Consider the following 15542-nt stretch of genomic DNA (forward strand, 5'->3'; position numbering starts at 1 on the left):
CTTGAATTAAACTTCCCAACCGACCTTACAATGAGTTCGACCGAAAACGCATTGTACATATTAGATGGTGACGTAGTCGTTCGCATAGACATCGCAAGTCGTCAGGCGTCACTTGCTGCGGGGGTTCCGGTTCACTGCACAAGAAACGCAGCCAGGAATCCTGACGATCGGTAAATATTTTGCTTGTCGATGGTGCAACCGCTACATGCTCTCCATATAGGTTTCTCGATTGAATGCCATTTGAAAAACTGTCTTTCTAGGGATGCTCGGAAGGTGAATTTGGTTTCGCCAACCTCTATTTCGATATCGCCGCAGGATGGTGCACTTTACATATCAGAGACCGATCAGAAATACATCCACAGAGTACGGCGGATCGATACGTTCAGGTAGCTATAACTTTCCACAAAAGCAGGAAGTGGCATAGATAGGCGAACGATTAGGCTAAAAACATGTTGACGTCATAAAGAAATTATACACATTGCATTACAGTGGCCGCATCTCAACAGTTGCTGGCGTAGACTCAGAGTGCGATTGCGCGGTGCAAGATTGCCAGTGTTTCGGCGGCGACGGAGATTTCGCACGAAGTGCTCTCTTGCATAATCCCACAGCTATCACCACCACTCCAGACGGAAGTGTGTACATTGCAGACCAGTTGAACTTGAGAATCCGCAAGGTACGGTATTCACTGTTTCAGAATCTTTTTATTCACGTTTTTACAAAGTTGACGTCCTAAATTTCGTTTTGGTAAAATCGCAAAATTTAACCTGATTAATAACGTATCTTACGATTCTCATAAATACATATAGCTAATAAATAATCAGATGAATTAAGCTATGCGCGATTTCTTCTTTGCAGATAGTGCATTCACTTCCCGTTAAGAACAACAAAGACCAGTACAGTGTATCAAATCCTGACACCAACCAACTTTATTCATTCGATCATAATGGTCGTCACCTAACCACGAAAAACATCATCACGGGAACACCTTTGTATAGTTTCGTGTATGATTCCAGCGGTCGACTAAATTCAGTTACTGATGTAAATAATAACAGACTGAGCGTAGAGTACGTTTTGGGGGTAAGTAAGGCGGTTTCTCGTGTGATGAGATTCCAAAAATAAATGCTGGATAACCAAATTAATTTTTTACTTTTAGAAACCGGTTAGAATTGATCTTCCAAACAGCAACAATCTTGCAGTGAATGTAAACCAGAACGGTTTTATGACTCAAATCTCTCGAGGTAAGTATCCCTTTGTTGTACTATACTACCTATATGTTGAGTAAACGTTTGAACAAGGCCTTAATGTGTTCACTTCTACATTAAACCATTGTTTCTATTTTTAATATTATTAGTTTAATACTGTAACTTTAAACTTGCATTTGTGTTTTTACTTTTTTCCAGATCGGAACGAACCAATCGCTTCTTTCACGTACCAAGGCAAGAGCGGTTTGATTAGGTCTAAGGTTAAAGGTCGTCACGCCTCGTCATTTTACATATATGACGTTAACGGTCGATTAATCTCTGCCACGTCATCAACGGGTGCGAGTACCTCACTGCACGCGCAGATTAACGCTACCAAGCACACAGTTACCATGGAAACTGCTGCCACGGCCAAAGGGGATAATGCCGCTCAAATTGGAGTAGGAAGGCGAGACGTTATCATAACAACTGAACCCGGATATTTGTGTGACATCATCACCACTGTAGAGGGTGCGATGACCACTCGGTACAAAAGGTGGACAGATAACTCGATATCTGTCCACTATCTTGATGACTCGGAGCTTACCCTGGAGACGAAACCTCATCCTGTGCTCGGACTAACTGCTCCTTTCCTGGCCAAACGCACCATTCAGCTCCCTGCTGATCCTCTGGAGAATAAAATCGAGTGGAGGACGAGAAAGGAAAAAGAAAACGGTATGATTTGTCATCCATACAGATAAGTTAAAGGTTCCTAACTTTCAGTGAATGATAATAAGCCTTGCTCCTGCACTATTCTTTCAGCAACTTCAACTTTTTTTCAATTAGGCTTTGGATCGCAGCAGTTTCTGTTGGGAAGAAGAATGAGGGTTAATGACCGCAACATCCTTTCCTTGGACTTCTCACAAGCGACAATGTTGGAGAAAATATATGACGATCACACCAAATTTATGCTACGAATTCGGGTATGTGTTAGTTGATTTTTTATAGGTAACATATCAGTTTATTTACGCAAGAAGCTTGCAAGAAACTAAATGAAGTATTGTACAGTAGTCACCAAGTGAACGTAACGCCTGAGTAGTGTAAAAATAATAAACATAAACTAAAAAACACACGGCAATATAAAACCATTAAAACATTAACTATCATCATGTCTTCAATGATATAGTATAACAATCGTGGATTGCCGACTTTATGGATGCCTAAAAACGGTGAGTCCAGTTACCCGGTAAACGTCACATACGACAGCAGTGGTCACGCATCCACTTGGCAACGTGGTCTCTACAACGAGGCTGTCAGATACGACTCCAGAGGAAACGTCCAGAGCGCTGTGATGGCCGACGGCACAGTATGGCGCTATATTAACGGAGATAGAGTAAGTGGGAAAATTTGACCTCGTTGCTTTTGTGGTATTCTGTTTGTCCTTCTATTCGGTTCCCTTAGAATTGCACCTAGCAAGCGAGATTTATGTCCATACTCAATTCAACCAAAAAAACTTTTGTTTTGATAACAAATTACAATTAATCAATCAGCCTCAAAATAACGATTGTATGATTGAAGCCTCAAAACAACGGTTATGATAATGAAAAAAAGTTATCCCATAAAACAAATTATACTTATGGTTGCAATTTCGCTCGGGTGCGATACCGTTGTCACCGCTACATTCTTTTTGTGTGTTTCCTTCGGGATAAGTACTCATTAGAATCTTCAACAGCTTGTATCCAGAAGGGTTACATAAATTGCCGCCCAAGTCACTCAGCAAGGTATAACATCGGTCTTATTACGTACAGATTGTGCATTTGAGTGTCCCCGGCGCATCATCGCAGTACACGTTCTCATACAATCACGACGACAGCTTGCAGCGAGTCACTTTGCCATCTGGTCTCGGTTATACGATTGACAAAAAGATTGGCACCGGCTTTATGCGGACCACCATCAGTGGGCCCGGCAACACCCTGACACTTGTCCAAGACCACAACGACAGGGGGAACCTCTTGACAACATTCTATCCAGGTGGCTAGACCGGCTTGTTTAAGACATCTGATCGTTTTACCCGATTTGATGCAGGTTTGACAGCATCTTACTAAGCTTCCGTTTTACTGACTTCTGCGCAGGTGAGAAACGAAAAGTCATTTATCGGTATGACGCACACGGTCACATGACCGAGATCTTGCATGACTCGGCAAGAACGACAATGCTCCGAGATCCTCAATCTGGAGAACTTGTTTCCGTTTCCACGAACGACTGCACGATGCGTTTCCATAGGAACGGCCCTCTTGTTCAAAGACACGTGGTGACATCATCAAAGGACGGTGGTCTCCTGGCAACCTTTGATTACGAGCATGATGCGAACTTACGACTTAACAGTCTTGGGGTGAGACGTGATGTTCAGTAAAATCGGATTTATTTATAGCTGTTGAAGTTATGTTATCAGTCTCTTTTTATTTTTATCTTTGTAATTAATGCGTTGCATTTTCCCATGTATACGGTTACCGTTTCAACATAATATTTTCATAAACTTAAAAAATATCTCTTTGGTACCGATTTACTTGTTCGAATAACATCGTTTTTAACAGAATCTGTTTAAAGAAGTCAAATTAATCCTATTTCTAGGTCAAGGTGAATGGCACTCGGCTTCCTATGGAACATTACACGTACAATGATGTGTCCGGTAAATTGACGACGTTCGGTTCTTACCGAATAATCGATCTTGCCCCGAACCTGTACGCTGTCGGCAACGAAATTTCGACATTGACAAAACAAATCGATAACAACGGAAGAATCGTCGAAACCGAAGTGGACAGTTACGGGTATGAATAAAGTCCTAGTGCCAGAATCTCTGAGCGGCTTATTTAAAGTAAATTTACGGAAAAATATATTATAGTATCGGGCGTATTATTTTGTAGAAAAGTGCAGATGCATTGTTTACTTACTCTTCACAGTACCAATAAAACGCATCCCATAATAAAACAAATAAGTTTTCGTTATCCCAATATGGGTGCGTTGGACTTGATCAGAAAATTAACAATAGTGTGTTTTGTTGCGAAGCTCTATATCTTTCAACATGGAAGTAAAATATGACGTCGGCGGACGGGTTTCCACTCTGAAATTGACGATAGGAATGTACGCAAATGCTACCAAGTTGGATTACACTTACAACAGCAGGGGCGCCCTAAAACGGGTGTCAGTCAACGACGCTACAAAATGGTTATACAGTTACGACATGGACGGAAAACTGCTGTCAGTAGATAACCAGGGCACGCAGAAAGAATTACGATACGACTCCGAGGGCAGGTATATGTCATCAGAGTGGAATTTGACAATTTATTTTTGTATAGAGTAATCTACCTGCAAATATTTCTACTGTGGTTTTCGCTGAGTTTTAATCTCGATGTTTTGTTATTGAGCTTAATGTTTACTTAATTATTTTTATGTTTGGATCCTTTGTATAACAATATTTTTTTCTATTTAGATTGACTTCTTTCGGCGACATCCAATATGTCTTCGATACAGACGGTTTTCTGCGTCAACGAGGAAATGAAGTCTTCGAATACGATTCAATGGGTCATTTGGTCAAGGCATATAGACTCGATAACTCGTACGAGGTGAGACAGGACGAAGTAGTTTGTCTGGATTTCCTGGTTGCTGAAGGTTGCACTCAAAGGAACACTCATTTTCACGTATTTATCGCCCTTGTGTAGATAAAGTACGGCTACGACGGCTTCGGTCGCCTAGCCATGCGGGTGGATGTTCGCCGCAAGCAGGTCCTCAGATATCTCTACGCTGACGTCACGAAACCAACGGTTTTAACGCATGTTTATAACTCTACGTCAGGTAAGACAATCATACAAACATCCCTTCGTTACTGAACGCTAAGTTGGTATCTGGAAATGCTCACCAACAAAATTGGTCATAGGTATGGTGACAATGCTGAGATATGACGTTGAAGGTCACTTATTTGCTATGGAACGCGATGGTCACTCGTGGTCAGTCGTGTGCGATCACGTGGGAACTCCACTCGCCGTTATGGACATCGCAGGGTATTTAGCAAAGAAAATAGAGTAAGTTTTAAACTTTGAAATGGACACAATGTAAAATTGTATGTGGTCTAAACACTCTTATCGTTGCGTCTATAATTAATCATCTTAAACACTGGATAGAGTATTGTGTTTAACAAGTTTGCTTCACAGGTACACTCCGTTTGGTGAAGTTCTTCACGACTCTGCTCCAGGCATTCACGTCTATATCGGGTTTCGCGGCGGTATTTACGACGTGTCCACGGGCCTTGTCCACTATAACGATCGCTCAATGTTGGAATTAATGAACAACCCGAGAATTATCTCAGCAAAACCGCTCGGACCTCGTCCGACTACCGAGGAAAGTTCTGGAAAACTTCATGAAGGGGTGGAATACGACGCTTTGATTGGTCAGTTTACATCGTCAGGAATAGTATCGCTAAGCAAGCTTGGAACAAGGACGGCTCCACTGAAAATGTACCAAGTTGCGGACCCTGTCAACCCCCTACCGAAGTACAACCACATGACTGACATTACAAGCTGGCTGGATGCGCTTGGGTTTGAACTGCAGAACGTAGCCCCGGATCCTCAGATTGCATCAAGGCAGAAGGTGAGAGAAAACGAAATAAAGTATTTTATTCATACTTCTGTGTTTTTTTATCAAATTGCATTGCATCGCATAAGTTTCCCCTTTTTCTTACGTTTAATTTTTTAAATGTTCTCTAACTTATTTCAGGATAAGTCTAGCGCAGAATGTCAACTATCTCATCACTTATCATCTTATATGAACTTACAAACCACAACACCTTCAGTTTTGGTGCCTGGAATATATGCAAATGAAAAACCGGTACCAGGTAATTAAAGTTTTGGTCAGTGAAGACATACTGTATTTCCTTTAACGTGTATACATGTGTATACAAGGAGCGGTAAACTTAATTTGTTGTGTTGGTGCCAGGTGGATCTCTTTTCGCTCAAGGGCTCGTGGTTGTGGTGGAGCGTGGAGCTGTATCAACGCAAGTGGTAGATTCAGCGACAAATGACGTTAAGCGTCTGAGCAGCATCATCAACGGGGCTGACGTGGTTGTAGGCAGAAATACCGATTCACCTTCGGCTGCTATGAGCTTGTCTCTAGAAGGAAAAGCCGCCCTTTATCTCACGAAACCGGCCAGCATGTTGGAGCGGGACAGCAAGACCTTGCGTCTAAATGTAGGGCAGGAAAAGCTCTTACAAAGCAGTTATGACGACCAGGGCCATCCGGCCATCGCCGTATCTCTGCATGAAAATCAGATACGCGCCGAGTCCGGCTACGCAATCATAAACATCATATATGTGAACGATGGTGAAACCTTACAGGATAGGACTTATCCCACGTCAGCGCACGAACGAGAGCGGATTTTGGCGGACGCTCGCTTGCGAGCGGAGAAGGAAGCGTGGTCAAGGGAGAAGGATAAAATACGGAAAGGGTTAAGGACTCGATGGAGCGCCAGAGAAAAACAACAATTACTATCACGTGGTTATTTGTCTTCATACGAAGTGCGATTATCTTGGGATCCAGAAATTTATCCCGAACTCGCCGACTCCGGCCGCAACTTAAAATTTGTTAGAAAGGTGTTTTAATGTAATGCCACCTCTTCTATATAAAACAGTGCCTAGAAAATGAAGGAAATTAACAGGTCCATCGATTTCAGCCTTCCACTGTGAGTTTTCAGAAGGCAACTGCGGGGTTGGCGATTTCTTCCCAAGAATATGCATTTTCACTTCGTACTTTCGTGTTGTTGCTGAATGCTCGTTTTTCATTTCTTTGTTATTTCAAATTTCTTGCTTCTAATATAATATTGCTTATCATATATTTTCTTCTTGCCACTGTGATTTCTTGCTGTGCGTTATCTTAGTTTGAATTTTCAGCGGCCAACCTTCACAAGTTGCTGGCCGTTGTATTCGCTTTGCATATTTCGTTATGCGCTGAAGCATCTGCAGTGTGTTTCTTTGCTGTGTGATGTTAGGCGCAGCACCGTTTCAGATATTCCTTGTTCTTTGCCAAGCTATTAATTTTGCTCTTCGAAACCTCGCTTGATGCTGAGATAATCGTTTTCGAGATTTTTTTCAATTTCGCCCAACTTGCGTCACTGAGTGATTACTATAAAAGCCAATAAATAGTTCCGATTATTCTCTTTCATTTTTTCGAATTTACTGTAAGTTAGAAATGCTCCACAAGAACATACCACTGCCTGATAACTAATATGGTGTTAAACGACGATTTATGTGTTATAACGGACAAGTCCTATAGAATATACCATAGCCTATATAGTAGGATGTCAAGTAAGTTTAGATTCTTTCATTGTGCCCAAAATAACGCCTAGGGCAGGGGTGTCCAACCCGTGGCCCGCGCGGTATTTTTCGAATTGACTTATATTATCAACTGAATCGCCTTTGTAATTTATGGCGAACTTACATTTCGAGAAATTGGCATTTATTGTTGACTTTCTTTGTCTATTGCTCTATACCAGGGGTGTCAAACTCAATCGCACCAAGGGCCAAAACTGAAAACTTATTTAACGCCGCGGGCCGGAAGGACAAAACTTGATTAAACGTTTCGTGACACGAGTACATGAATTGGAACAGGCAGCGAAACAACACCAAATTTTTGATGTTTTTGACTGGGCTATTTTTGATTATTCTTCTCTCACATCCTTATGTTTAATTCCTCTCCTTGCAAAAGCATTAAAAAATTAACAAACAATAATGAAAAAAGCAGCCCAGATTACTAGTGTTAGAATAAATCGATTTATTCTAGGCCTATCGTATGATGGGGCAACTGCTGTGATGCTGTATTGTGAGATTTGTTAAAATCTTAATTGTTTCTTGCTTGAATAAAGTAACTTATACTGTAAAATAATCTCGCGGGCCGGAAATAGTTCAATGTATAAAATAACATTGCGGGCCAAATTTTATTGTAAAGTGGGCCGGATGTGGCCCGCGGGCCGGGAGTTTGACACCTATGCTCTATACAGTCGAGCAATAGATAGTAGAGATAATAATAGATAAGAGAGCACTAAATAGATAATATACTATAGTCTCTAGTGCAGGGATGCACAACTGTTCAATTTAATTTTAGTGCATCACAGTTTATTTCTTACAAAGGTTAGAATTTTTGTGTGAGGGTTTTAATTAGGAACTAGCAGTAAACACTCAAGTGGCCCGCGCAATCAATCGTAAATCGCATGTGGCCCTTTGGCCGAAAAGGTTGGAGACCCCAAGCTTTTTTAAATTCCAAAATTGTGAAAAAATGAAACATTCAAATATATATAGGCTGTCATCTGGATAATATTCGCAAAATGTTTAAACTTGATGAAAGCAGTACAACTGAAGGTAGAAACGTGCAGTTTTGTTTAAGCTGATTTTTCCGGCATAGCTTACTTTTCTTCTTCATCACAGCAGCGATTTTTGAAACCATTATGGGAAAAGCAAACCTACCGAGGTTACAGTAATTTAGCTTATAATCCTATATGAATAAGCTACTTTGTTCATAAATAGGCTTGGCGAAAAAAGTCCAAGACTTTAGTCTATAAATTGATAAATAGCTTCCGGTTTATCAAGTTTAAAAGGATAGATGCAAGGACGCAGTGGCCACTAATTTAAAGTAATATCAGGGAAAGCTTATACCATGCGCAAACTGAAAATATTATGCTACTTTGTGCTTTGACCTATAAAATCGGTTTGTCTCTTTTTCCTGCATTAGTCCCCCCTTTACCTGTTTGACGCAATTTTGGTAGTAAAAGTTTTGGTGGTGTATTTGATTTCCTTCAGTTAGGTTTTGAAACCCAGTGAAGGTACTCAATACCGAAAGGTAACTTTCACTTTTTATTCGTTCTGATCGTTAGATCTATGCTCAAGCCAACTTGGTTTAATACTTCCTTTCTTGAACAACATATGGCTTACATGATGACGACCTCCTTCAAGTTCATTGCTGATCAACCTATAGGCTTATGCACAATTCATCATGTAGGGCTAGGCGTATTTTTCCGCTAGACATAGTGAAGCTCCTATGACTCGACTGCAAACGTGACAGGAAATGACAAAAGATTGCAGGGTATCGCCTACCCAGAGGCAAAATAGGGTAGGCTTAATCAAGCAAAGATGTTATTTCTGAACTTGTGCGTCTTTGATCTAGTTTGCCATTATGTTATGCAAATTAACCCGAAAAGTGACAATTGATCTCACTGGCTCTGCGTGATAAAGCATGCAGTGCTCGATTACTCTCCCGTTCCCTAATCTTAAGAATGTTCCACCAACTTCATGCATCATCAAAAGTATGTTTAAATGATTTTGCCTTCACTTGACCAAGTTCTAATACTTACACCGCCATCATTTCCATTATTCTTAAACGGAGGATTGAGCACTTCATTTGCTTATATATTAACATTGTGCCAACGAGCTTTCGCACCAGTATGGATAAAAAGAGAGTTATGAATGCTGGAAGACAAAAGAACTTAGTATATAATATAAGTTTTGTTTCTTAAACAAAGGTATGTCCTTTGGGCCGAGTCCCTCGTGACGTCGCCAGAGATTGTTTCCATGGTATGAAGTGTACTGTAGCTATGTTGGCTCGCCGTTCCTTCACTCGCTAGCGGCTAGATGGACTTGTCCACTTTGCCACGGCTCATTGTACTTTACATTCGACGACGGGCACCGCAATCAAATATATGATAGGAAACATTACACACTTTTGTACATCTTATTACATTAAACAGTTTCCAATTGCCTGAGATCAAAAAATCTATTCTAACATTCGTTACACTAAGTATACGGAAAAATAGTGTACTACACGCGATGCAACCAACACAAAGTTGATAGCCATTAGAAACAATTGTTTTTATCACAAGAATAACTGATAACGGGAACACGACAAGCACCTACAATATTGCTTATGCATTGGATTAAACGTGGACGCCAGTAACGCAATGTTTGACCCCTTTCATTTTTATTTGGATCATCAGTGAAGAACATTTCCTCAACATGTGCAGTAGTATGGAATTCAAACTGCAGCGTTTCATATTCTTATCGAATAGTGCTGTACTGAGAGCAATCCACGGACGTAAAACAAGGCAGTCGGGTACCGGAGAGGACATGATCGAGCGATGCGCTCTCCTTAGTTGAAGCAAACACTTTGATCTGGCGCATGTGGGTATCTCGTCCATTTTGATGGTTCTAATGGAAAGTTATTGTTAGAAAATCTCTAAATACCGCTAGAGGATTAAGAGAACTAAGAGGCCTAAAATGACTAAGAGAACAACTAAGAGGGCGTTTTGTTATGCCATGGCGTATGCATAGCTGCAAATTGAATTTAAAAAATCTTTCCAAAAACTGTTAATAGCAGTATTTATAAAACAATTACCTGTTGCACCGATATTTGAGCCATGAATGTACGAACCGATTTTCCTCTGGCGTGATCGTGCAACTTAATCCAGACCCAGCCAGTGGGTTCATTTATTTCAATTTGCTACAGACAAAAATTAAGTTCCAGAGTTTCAGTGACTAAGATTGAAATGCAAAACTTGACAGAACCAGTTGAAATTTTTAGTTGTAAACACATGTTGCAAAAGTTGTACCTCTATTTCATGAAGATCATTGAAGTCATTCCCAATTAGAACTGACAGTCGACTAGGTGTATAACTTTCATCAGCTTTGTAATCGGTGTACACACCAATACTGTGTATGCTGGTCTTTTGCCTTCAAACAACAACAATTTGCTAAACTTTGTCCTTACCACATAACATATTTTTAGATACAGCACTAGTTTAAATCACTTGTAAATCTGTACATTAACACAAGATACCTGAACTGTACATTAACCATATGCGGTTGAATTCCATCAGATTGCCAGTACGTTTCCAGGTTGTTGTCTCTGAGTAAATTAACTCCATATCCTGTAAGCAGCAATTAGCTGAAAATGATGCATACTAAATCTTTTTATAAAAAAACTTGCACGGATCATTCTTCATATTTAAAACGTTGTATAGCATTATTGTATGCTACTTCTATACATCACATCATTTTAACTACTGTTTTACCTTGCTTGCATGATGAAACTGACCAAATGGCTTGGGACCCTATTTCTTTGAGGCACTGGGTTTCCATTAATTCCTTTAAGTCACTTTTGATGACGTAGCGATAGTTAGTTGCATCAATTCCATCACTTTCTCCATCGTCAGACATCTTGACCAGTTGTTCCCGCCATACACATCAAGATTCTATTTCAACTACATTAAACACAATGTGTCACGTTCTCCGAGATAAATGCTAATTGTTTTATTTCAAGTTTCCCAATTTGCAATGTTTTTCTGAAATGATGAACCAAGTTGAACTGTTAAAAGAAACAGGACAAACTGACACGTAAATATAGAAGAATTGAAGGAACATTGCTTACAAAAAAAGCATGGCCAAAACTTTGTGTCCTTAAAAAATACAAACAGATAAACACATCTTTGAAATAACCAGCCAAAATCACATGGTAATTACATGGAAGTGGGAATAGTAGAACGTAAGCACACTCATTATAGATCGATAAAGTTGCACTAACTATTTTTCCAAAATGAAACAATCAAATACAAAGTATTATAGAAAAATTGAGGACCAATTTTATTTATAAAGCATTTTGGATGTGAGGTATATTCAGTTGAAGCCAACTTCCTTTGGTTTACTGAGCAAATTTTACTATATTTTCTACATGAGGGCCTTTCAGTAAAGTCACTTTGGATTGTTGACTTCTTTTCATGGTTTTCCACAATGACATTTGACCGTTTTTAGTATCATCAAACATCAAGAATAAATAAATGTTTAAATAAATGTTAGTCACACTACGACTGTTAAAACAGCATGGTATTAAGTGATAACAGTCAATCAAATAACTTAAAATGGAAAAACTCAAGTCATTCGATCCCAAAAGATGAATGAACTGCCTATAAAGACATTTATTAAGGTGCATATTCCAATCAATATCGTAACTCTTTTGTCTTCTTAATGTAGTGTCAGTTGTTATCAAATCATTGTAGTTACTTGCCAAAGAATAACTCTTTGACGCCACGGATGTCATTGTAATGGAGCTGGGATCAAATTTGGTAAAAAGGTCGTCAACTGTCCCTGGTAGAGAGTCATTAGCAACAACAGCAGTTAGAAAATTGATCACCGAGTTCCTTTGCCTGCTCTTTTTCGTTAAGAAAATATGGCATATTTTGTCAAACGTGTCAAGGTCCTCAGTGCTGATTAAAACACGAACTAAGTTGTTAATTTCTGGAAGTGATGTTTTTGGGAAATCAAAGTTGTTTCTCACCATAATAAGATGTAAATTAATATAACTTTTTACAATACATCTCATTTCACTATTAGGTGCAAAATTGTACAATTGAACAAACAAGTCGTTTTTTTGCATTTTCATTGCTGCATGACTTAAGGCTGTTATGACAAACTTCCACACAAATTCGTTTTCACTGTTTATATCATCAAGATGAGCCTTTGCAAATGTAAACCCTTCTAGCAAAAGATTTTTCTGAATAAAATGCAAAATTCTATCGATAAGAATTGCACTCTGGCGCTCTGGCTTGAAGCCAACCATGATATTTTCGAGAGCACGCTTTGTGGGCTCGTACTCTTGCAATGGTAAGCGTGAGAAAAAAGCACACAACCAGTTGAATTCAATCCGTTTTCCTTTTTGTACCAACTTCTTCATTTCAGACACAACATCTCTGCTCCACTTTTTGTTTGTATTTTCCTCTCGGTAAATAAGTTCAATCAAGTTACGTATATCTTTGGACATTTTCACAGTGGGAGACGGAGGAATTAAGTTCTGGGCAATGTAAGCAGAAAATAAAAGTCCATTGAACTTTCTTTGCTCCTCTGGTAGTTGCTCAATAAGATCAACAGCCTTCTCCAAGTTACCAGTTTTTATAAAATATTTTATAACTCCCTTTTTCATAACCGCTCCACTAGGTTTCTGTAAATGATTGCAGTGATCTAAAATATATTCATACTTCTCCGACAAGTCTCCTTTCGTTCCAAGGCTGTTAACCAGAGCTTGAAAATGGTCAGGGGACAACTTCATATTTTTAATTTTGGGTAAAATTTCTGCTACATGGTCAAACTGACCAGCCTTGAGCAGAGAACAATATACACTCCAAATTGCTTTGCCAAGGTCATCGGTAAAATGGTGGGACTCAGTTAAAAACTGCAGCATGTCTGGATTACAACACTTTATGACAGAAACTGGAAATGATATGATGTTTAAATCACGAATAATTTGAAAATTGTTCATTAAAAACCTAGCCTCTTCCACATTATTTGTTTTGACGTAGTAATAAAACAAAACAGTTAAAAAACTTTGAGGCAACTCATGTAGTAAGTTCTTAATTTCTTTCAAAACTACTTCACATTGGTCGGGTGACAGATGATACAGAACATCCAGCAAAAAACTTGACAAAAAAACCTTGGCCCCACCTTTGTGTAATTCAGTCAAATCTTTTATATCATCCTTTATTTTTTCGATATCTTGTTTTCTAACATGATAAACTGCAAGCAAGTAACGACATTTGTTTTTGAAAAAACTTTGTTTGAATGGTTCATCTCTTGAAGAAAACTTCATATTTACAAGACACTGAACTTCAGGTTCAACGTCCCTATAAATTGTTTTGATTGTCGAAGGAAGTATATGAAAATCTTCCTCAATCAGCATTTCTAACATTTCACACGGTTTTTCTAGATTATCTTCCTCAAAACACTTTTCAAAAACTGATATTAACGACCTGAATATAATAGGGGAAAGCATGTCATTCTCACGACCTTTATTATTCATTAGTGTAGTTAAGGCTGACACATAAATATCTATTGGAAATGAAGATGAAAGCTGTACAACTTGCAGCATAGTATCTTGCAAATACTTAGCCAGTTCTCCATCGGAACAGTTTTCCATGTGAGCGACTAGTTCTTCTGAAGTTGAATTCACATCCAATTCAGAAACATATTGGGATTGGCCGACATTATCAGTTTCATTGAAATTTTGCATCTTATTCCACTGCCGAAATCGATAAGGCTTAAAATTAACTGTATTTTTATACTGAGTGACATTGTGGTTGGTAAATGAAAGGTGAGGCATCAAAACATAACCGTTTTCAAGATATTTATCAAAAAATGGCTTCCAATTCCTTGAATTAGTTTTCCGTAAGCTGTTCAAAACATAGTGTTCAATGTGCTGGAAGTGGGGAAAGCATTGTTTCAAATCCTGTGTTACTTGCCATAATTTTTTTATATTATCCTGGTTGGTTATAGCATTATCTAATAAACCTGCAAATATTGTCAAATTTTGCGAACAGCTATCTTCTGTTTTCAAAACAAGCTTAACTAGGAAAGATGAAGCATTAAATTGTTTCATTCGTTCTATGGAATAGACTATATCTTTTTCAGATAAGTCTTTGATGTATTGGACGATATTTTCGCATTCATTAACATTTCCAATTTGGAACAATTCCTCAGCAATATCTAGCAGCTGCGTAATGGAGAGTTTGCTTTGAATCACTGATGAGAACTCCTTCATTGAATCATGTAGAAGATCAGTGTGATTAGTTCTTGCAAGGCCCTTACACAACCAAGTAGCTTCTTTCCAAGACATATTTATATCTTTTTTAATAAGCGAGTCAATGATGTACATGGCATCCGCATGTTTTCCAGCAATGCATAGTCCATAGGACAAGTAACCATAAACTTCAAAAGGGATTTCAATTTCTAACTGATTCATCATTTTGTTCACCTCATTTGCGCCTTCTAAATCACCACAAATACAGCACAATGCTATTAAACTGGAATAAGTGATCTGATCTGGTTTTATGTTCAAGTTTTTCATATCTTTCAGAACCTTTTCTTTGGTAACAGCATGGTGATTTTTGACATAGACTTGCAATAAAGAATTGTACAACTCCACTGTTTTATGATTACTTGCATTAAAAATTTTTTCTGCTAAAGTGATTCTCACAGATGGAGAACCCCCAATGCAATCTCTATTGCAAAGAGAAAGCAAGAACAAACCAAGTTCATTATTCTCCAGGTGGTCTTGTACCGAGTACAAATTTAAAGCTTCTTTTATATTGTCTAACTTCACAAATTCATGCTTTAGTAAATCTCTTTTGATATCCAGTGCAGTTATTTTACAGCTTATTTCAGCTTTAGTCGATGGAGATGCTGACATAAATCGAATACTTAGTCTTGAATTGACAGGGGAACATGATGCAGCTAACCATAAGTTTTTCAGTGACATGGGACAATTGAGAGCATTGTTTGACGTGCT

General features: G+C 38.8%; 2 protein-coding genes across 8 annotated transcripts in view; one reads left to right on the top strand and one right to left on the bottom strand.

Annotated features, from left to right (window-relative positions):
- The window catches only part of LOC143444177 (teneurin-3-like), a 47924-nt gene extending 40546 nt beyond the window's left edge, over positions 1-7378 (top strand). For all 7 annotated transcript variants that reach the window (XM_076943313.1, XM_076943312.1, XM_076943318.1 and 4 more), the window contains 18 exons: positions 1-170; positions 261-386; positions 490-673; positions 856-1077; positions 1154-1238; positions 1401-1913; positions 2025-2161; positions 2365-2571; positions 2987-3209; positions 3311-3570; positions 3810-4006; positions 4245-4490; positions 4669-4801; positions 4898-5030; positions 5113-5257; positions 5387-5822; positions 5949-6066; positions 6168-7378. In XM_076943313.1, coding sequence (XP_076799428.1) covers positions 1-170; positions 261-386; positions 490-673; positions 856-1077; positions 1154-1238; positions 1401-1913; positions 2025-2161; positions 2365-2571; positions 2987-3209; positions 3311-3570; positions 3810-4006; positions 4245-4490; positions 4669-4801; positions 4898-5030; positions 5113-5257; positions 5387-5822; positions 5949-6066; positions 6168-6829 — 4197 coding nt within the window. In that variant the 3' untranslated portion in view covers positions 6830-7378. The remainder of the gene's footprint in view (positions 171-260; positions 387-489; positions 674-855; positions 1078-1153; positions 1239-1400; positions 1914-2024; positions 2162-2364; positions 2572-2986; positions 3210-3310; positions 3571-3809; positions 4007-4244; positions 4491-4668; positions 4802-4897; positions 5031-5112; positions 5258-5386; positions 5823-5948; positions 6067-6167) is intronic.
- A 2483-nt stretch (positions 7379-9861) lies between these two features.
- Positions 9862-11560, bottom strand: LOC143452838 (anaphase-promoting complex subunit 10-like). The gene is made up of 5 exons (XM_076953971.1): positions 11284-11560; positions 11049-11139; positions 10822-10942; positions 10608-10712; positions 9862-10420 (listed from the first exon to the last, which is right to left on the bottom strand). Exons 1-5 carry the CDS (start codon positions 11426-11428, stop codon positions 10271-10273), a joined length of 612 nt encoding a protein of 203 aa, XP_076810086.1. The 5' UTR covers positions 11429-11560; the 3' UTR covers positions 9862-10270.
- Positions 11561-15542: the final 3982 nt, after the last annotated feature.

This window comes from Clavelina lepadiformis, chromosome 1 (assembly GCF_947623445.1).
Source record: "Clavelina lepadiformis chromosome 1, kaClaLepa1.1, whole genome shotgun sequence".
In the NCBI taxonomy this organism is placed as follows: Eukaryota; Metazoa; Chordata; class Ascidiacea; order Aplousobranchia; family Clavelinidae; genus Clavelina; species Clavelina lepadiformis.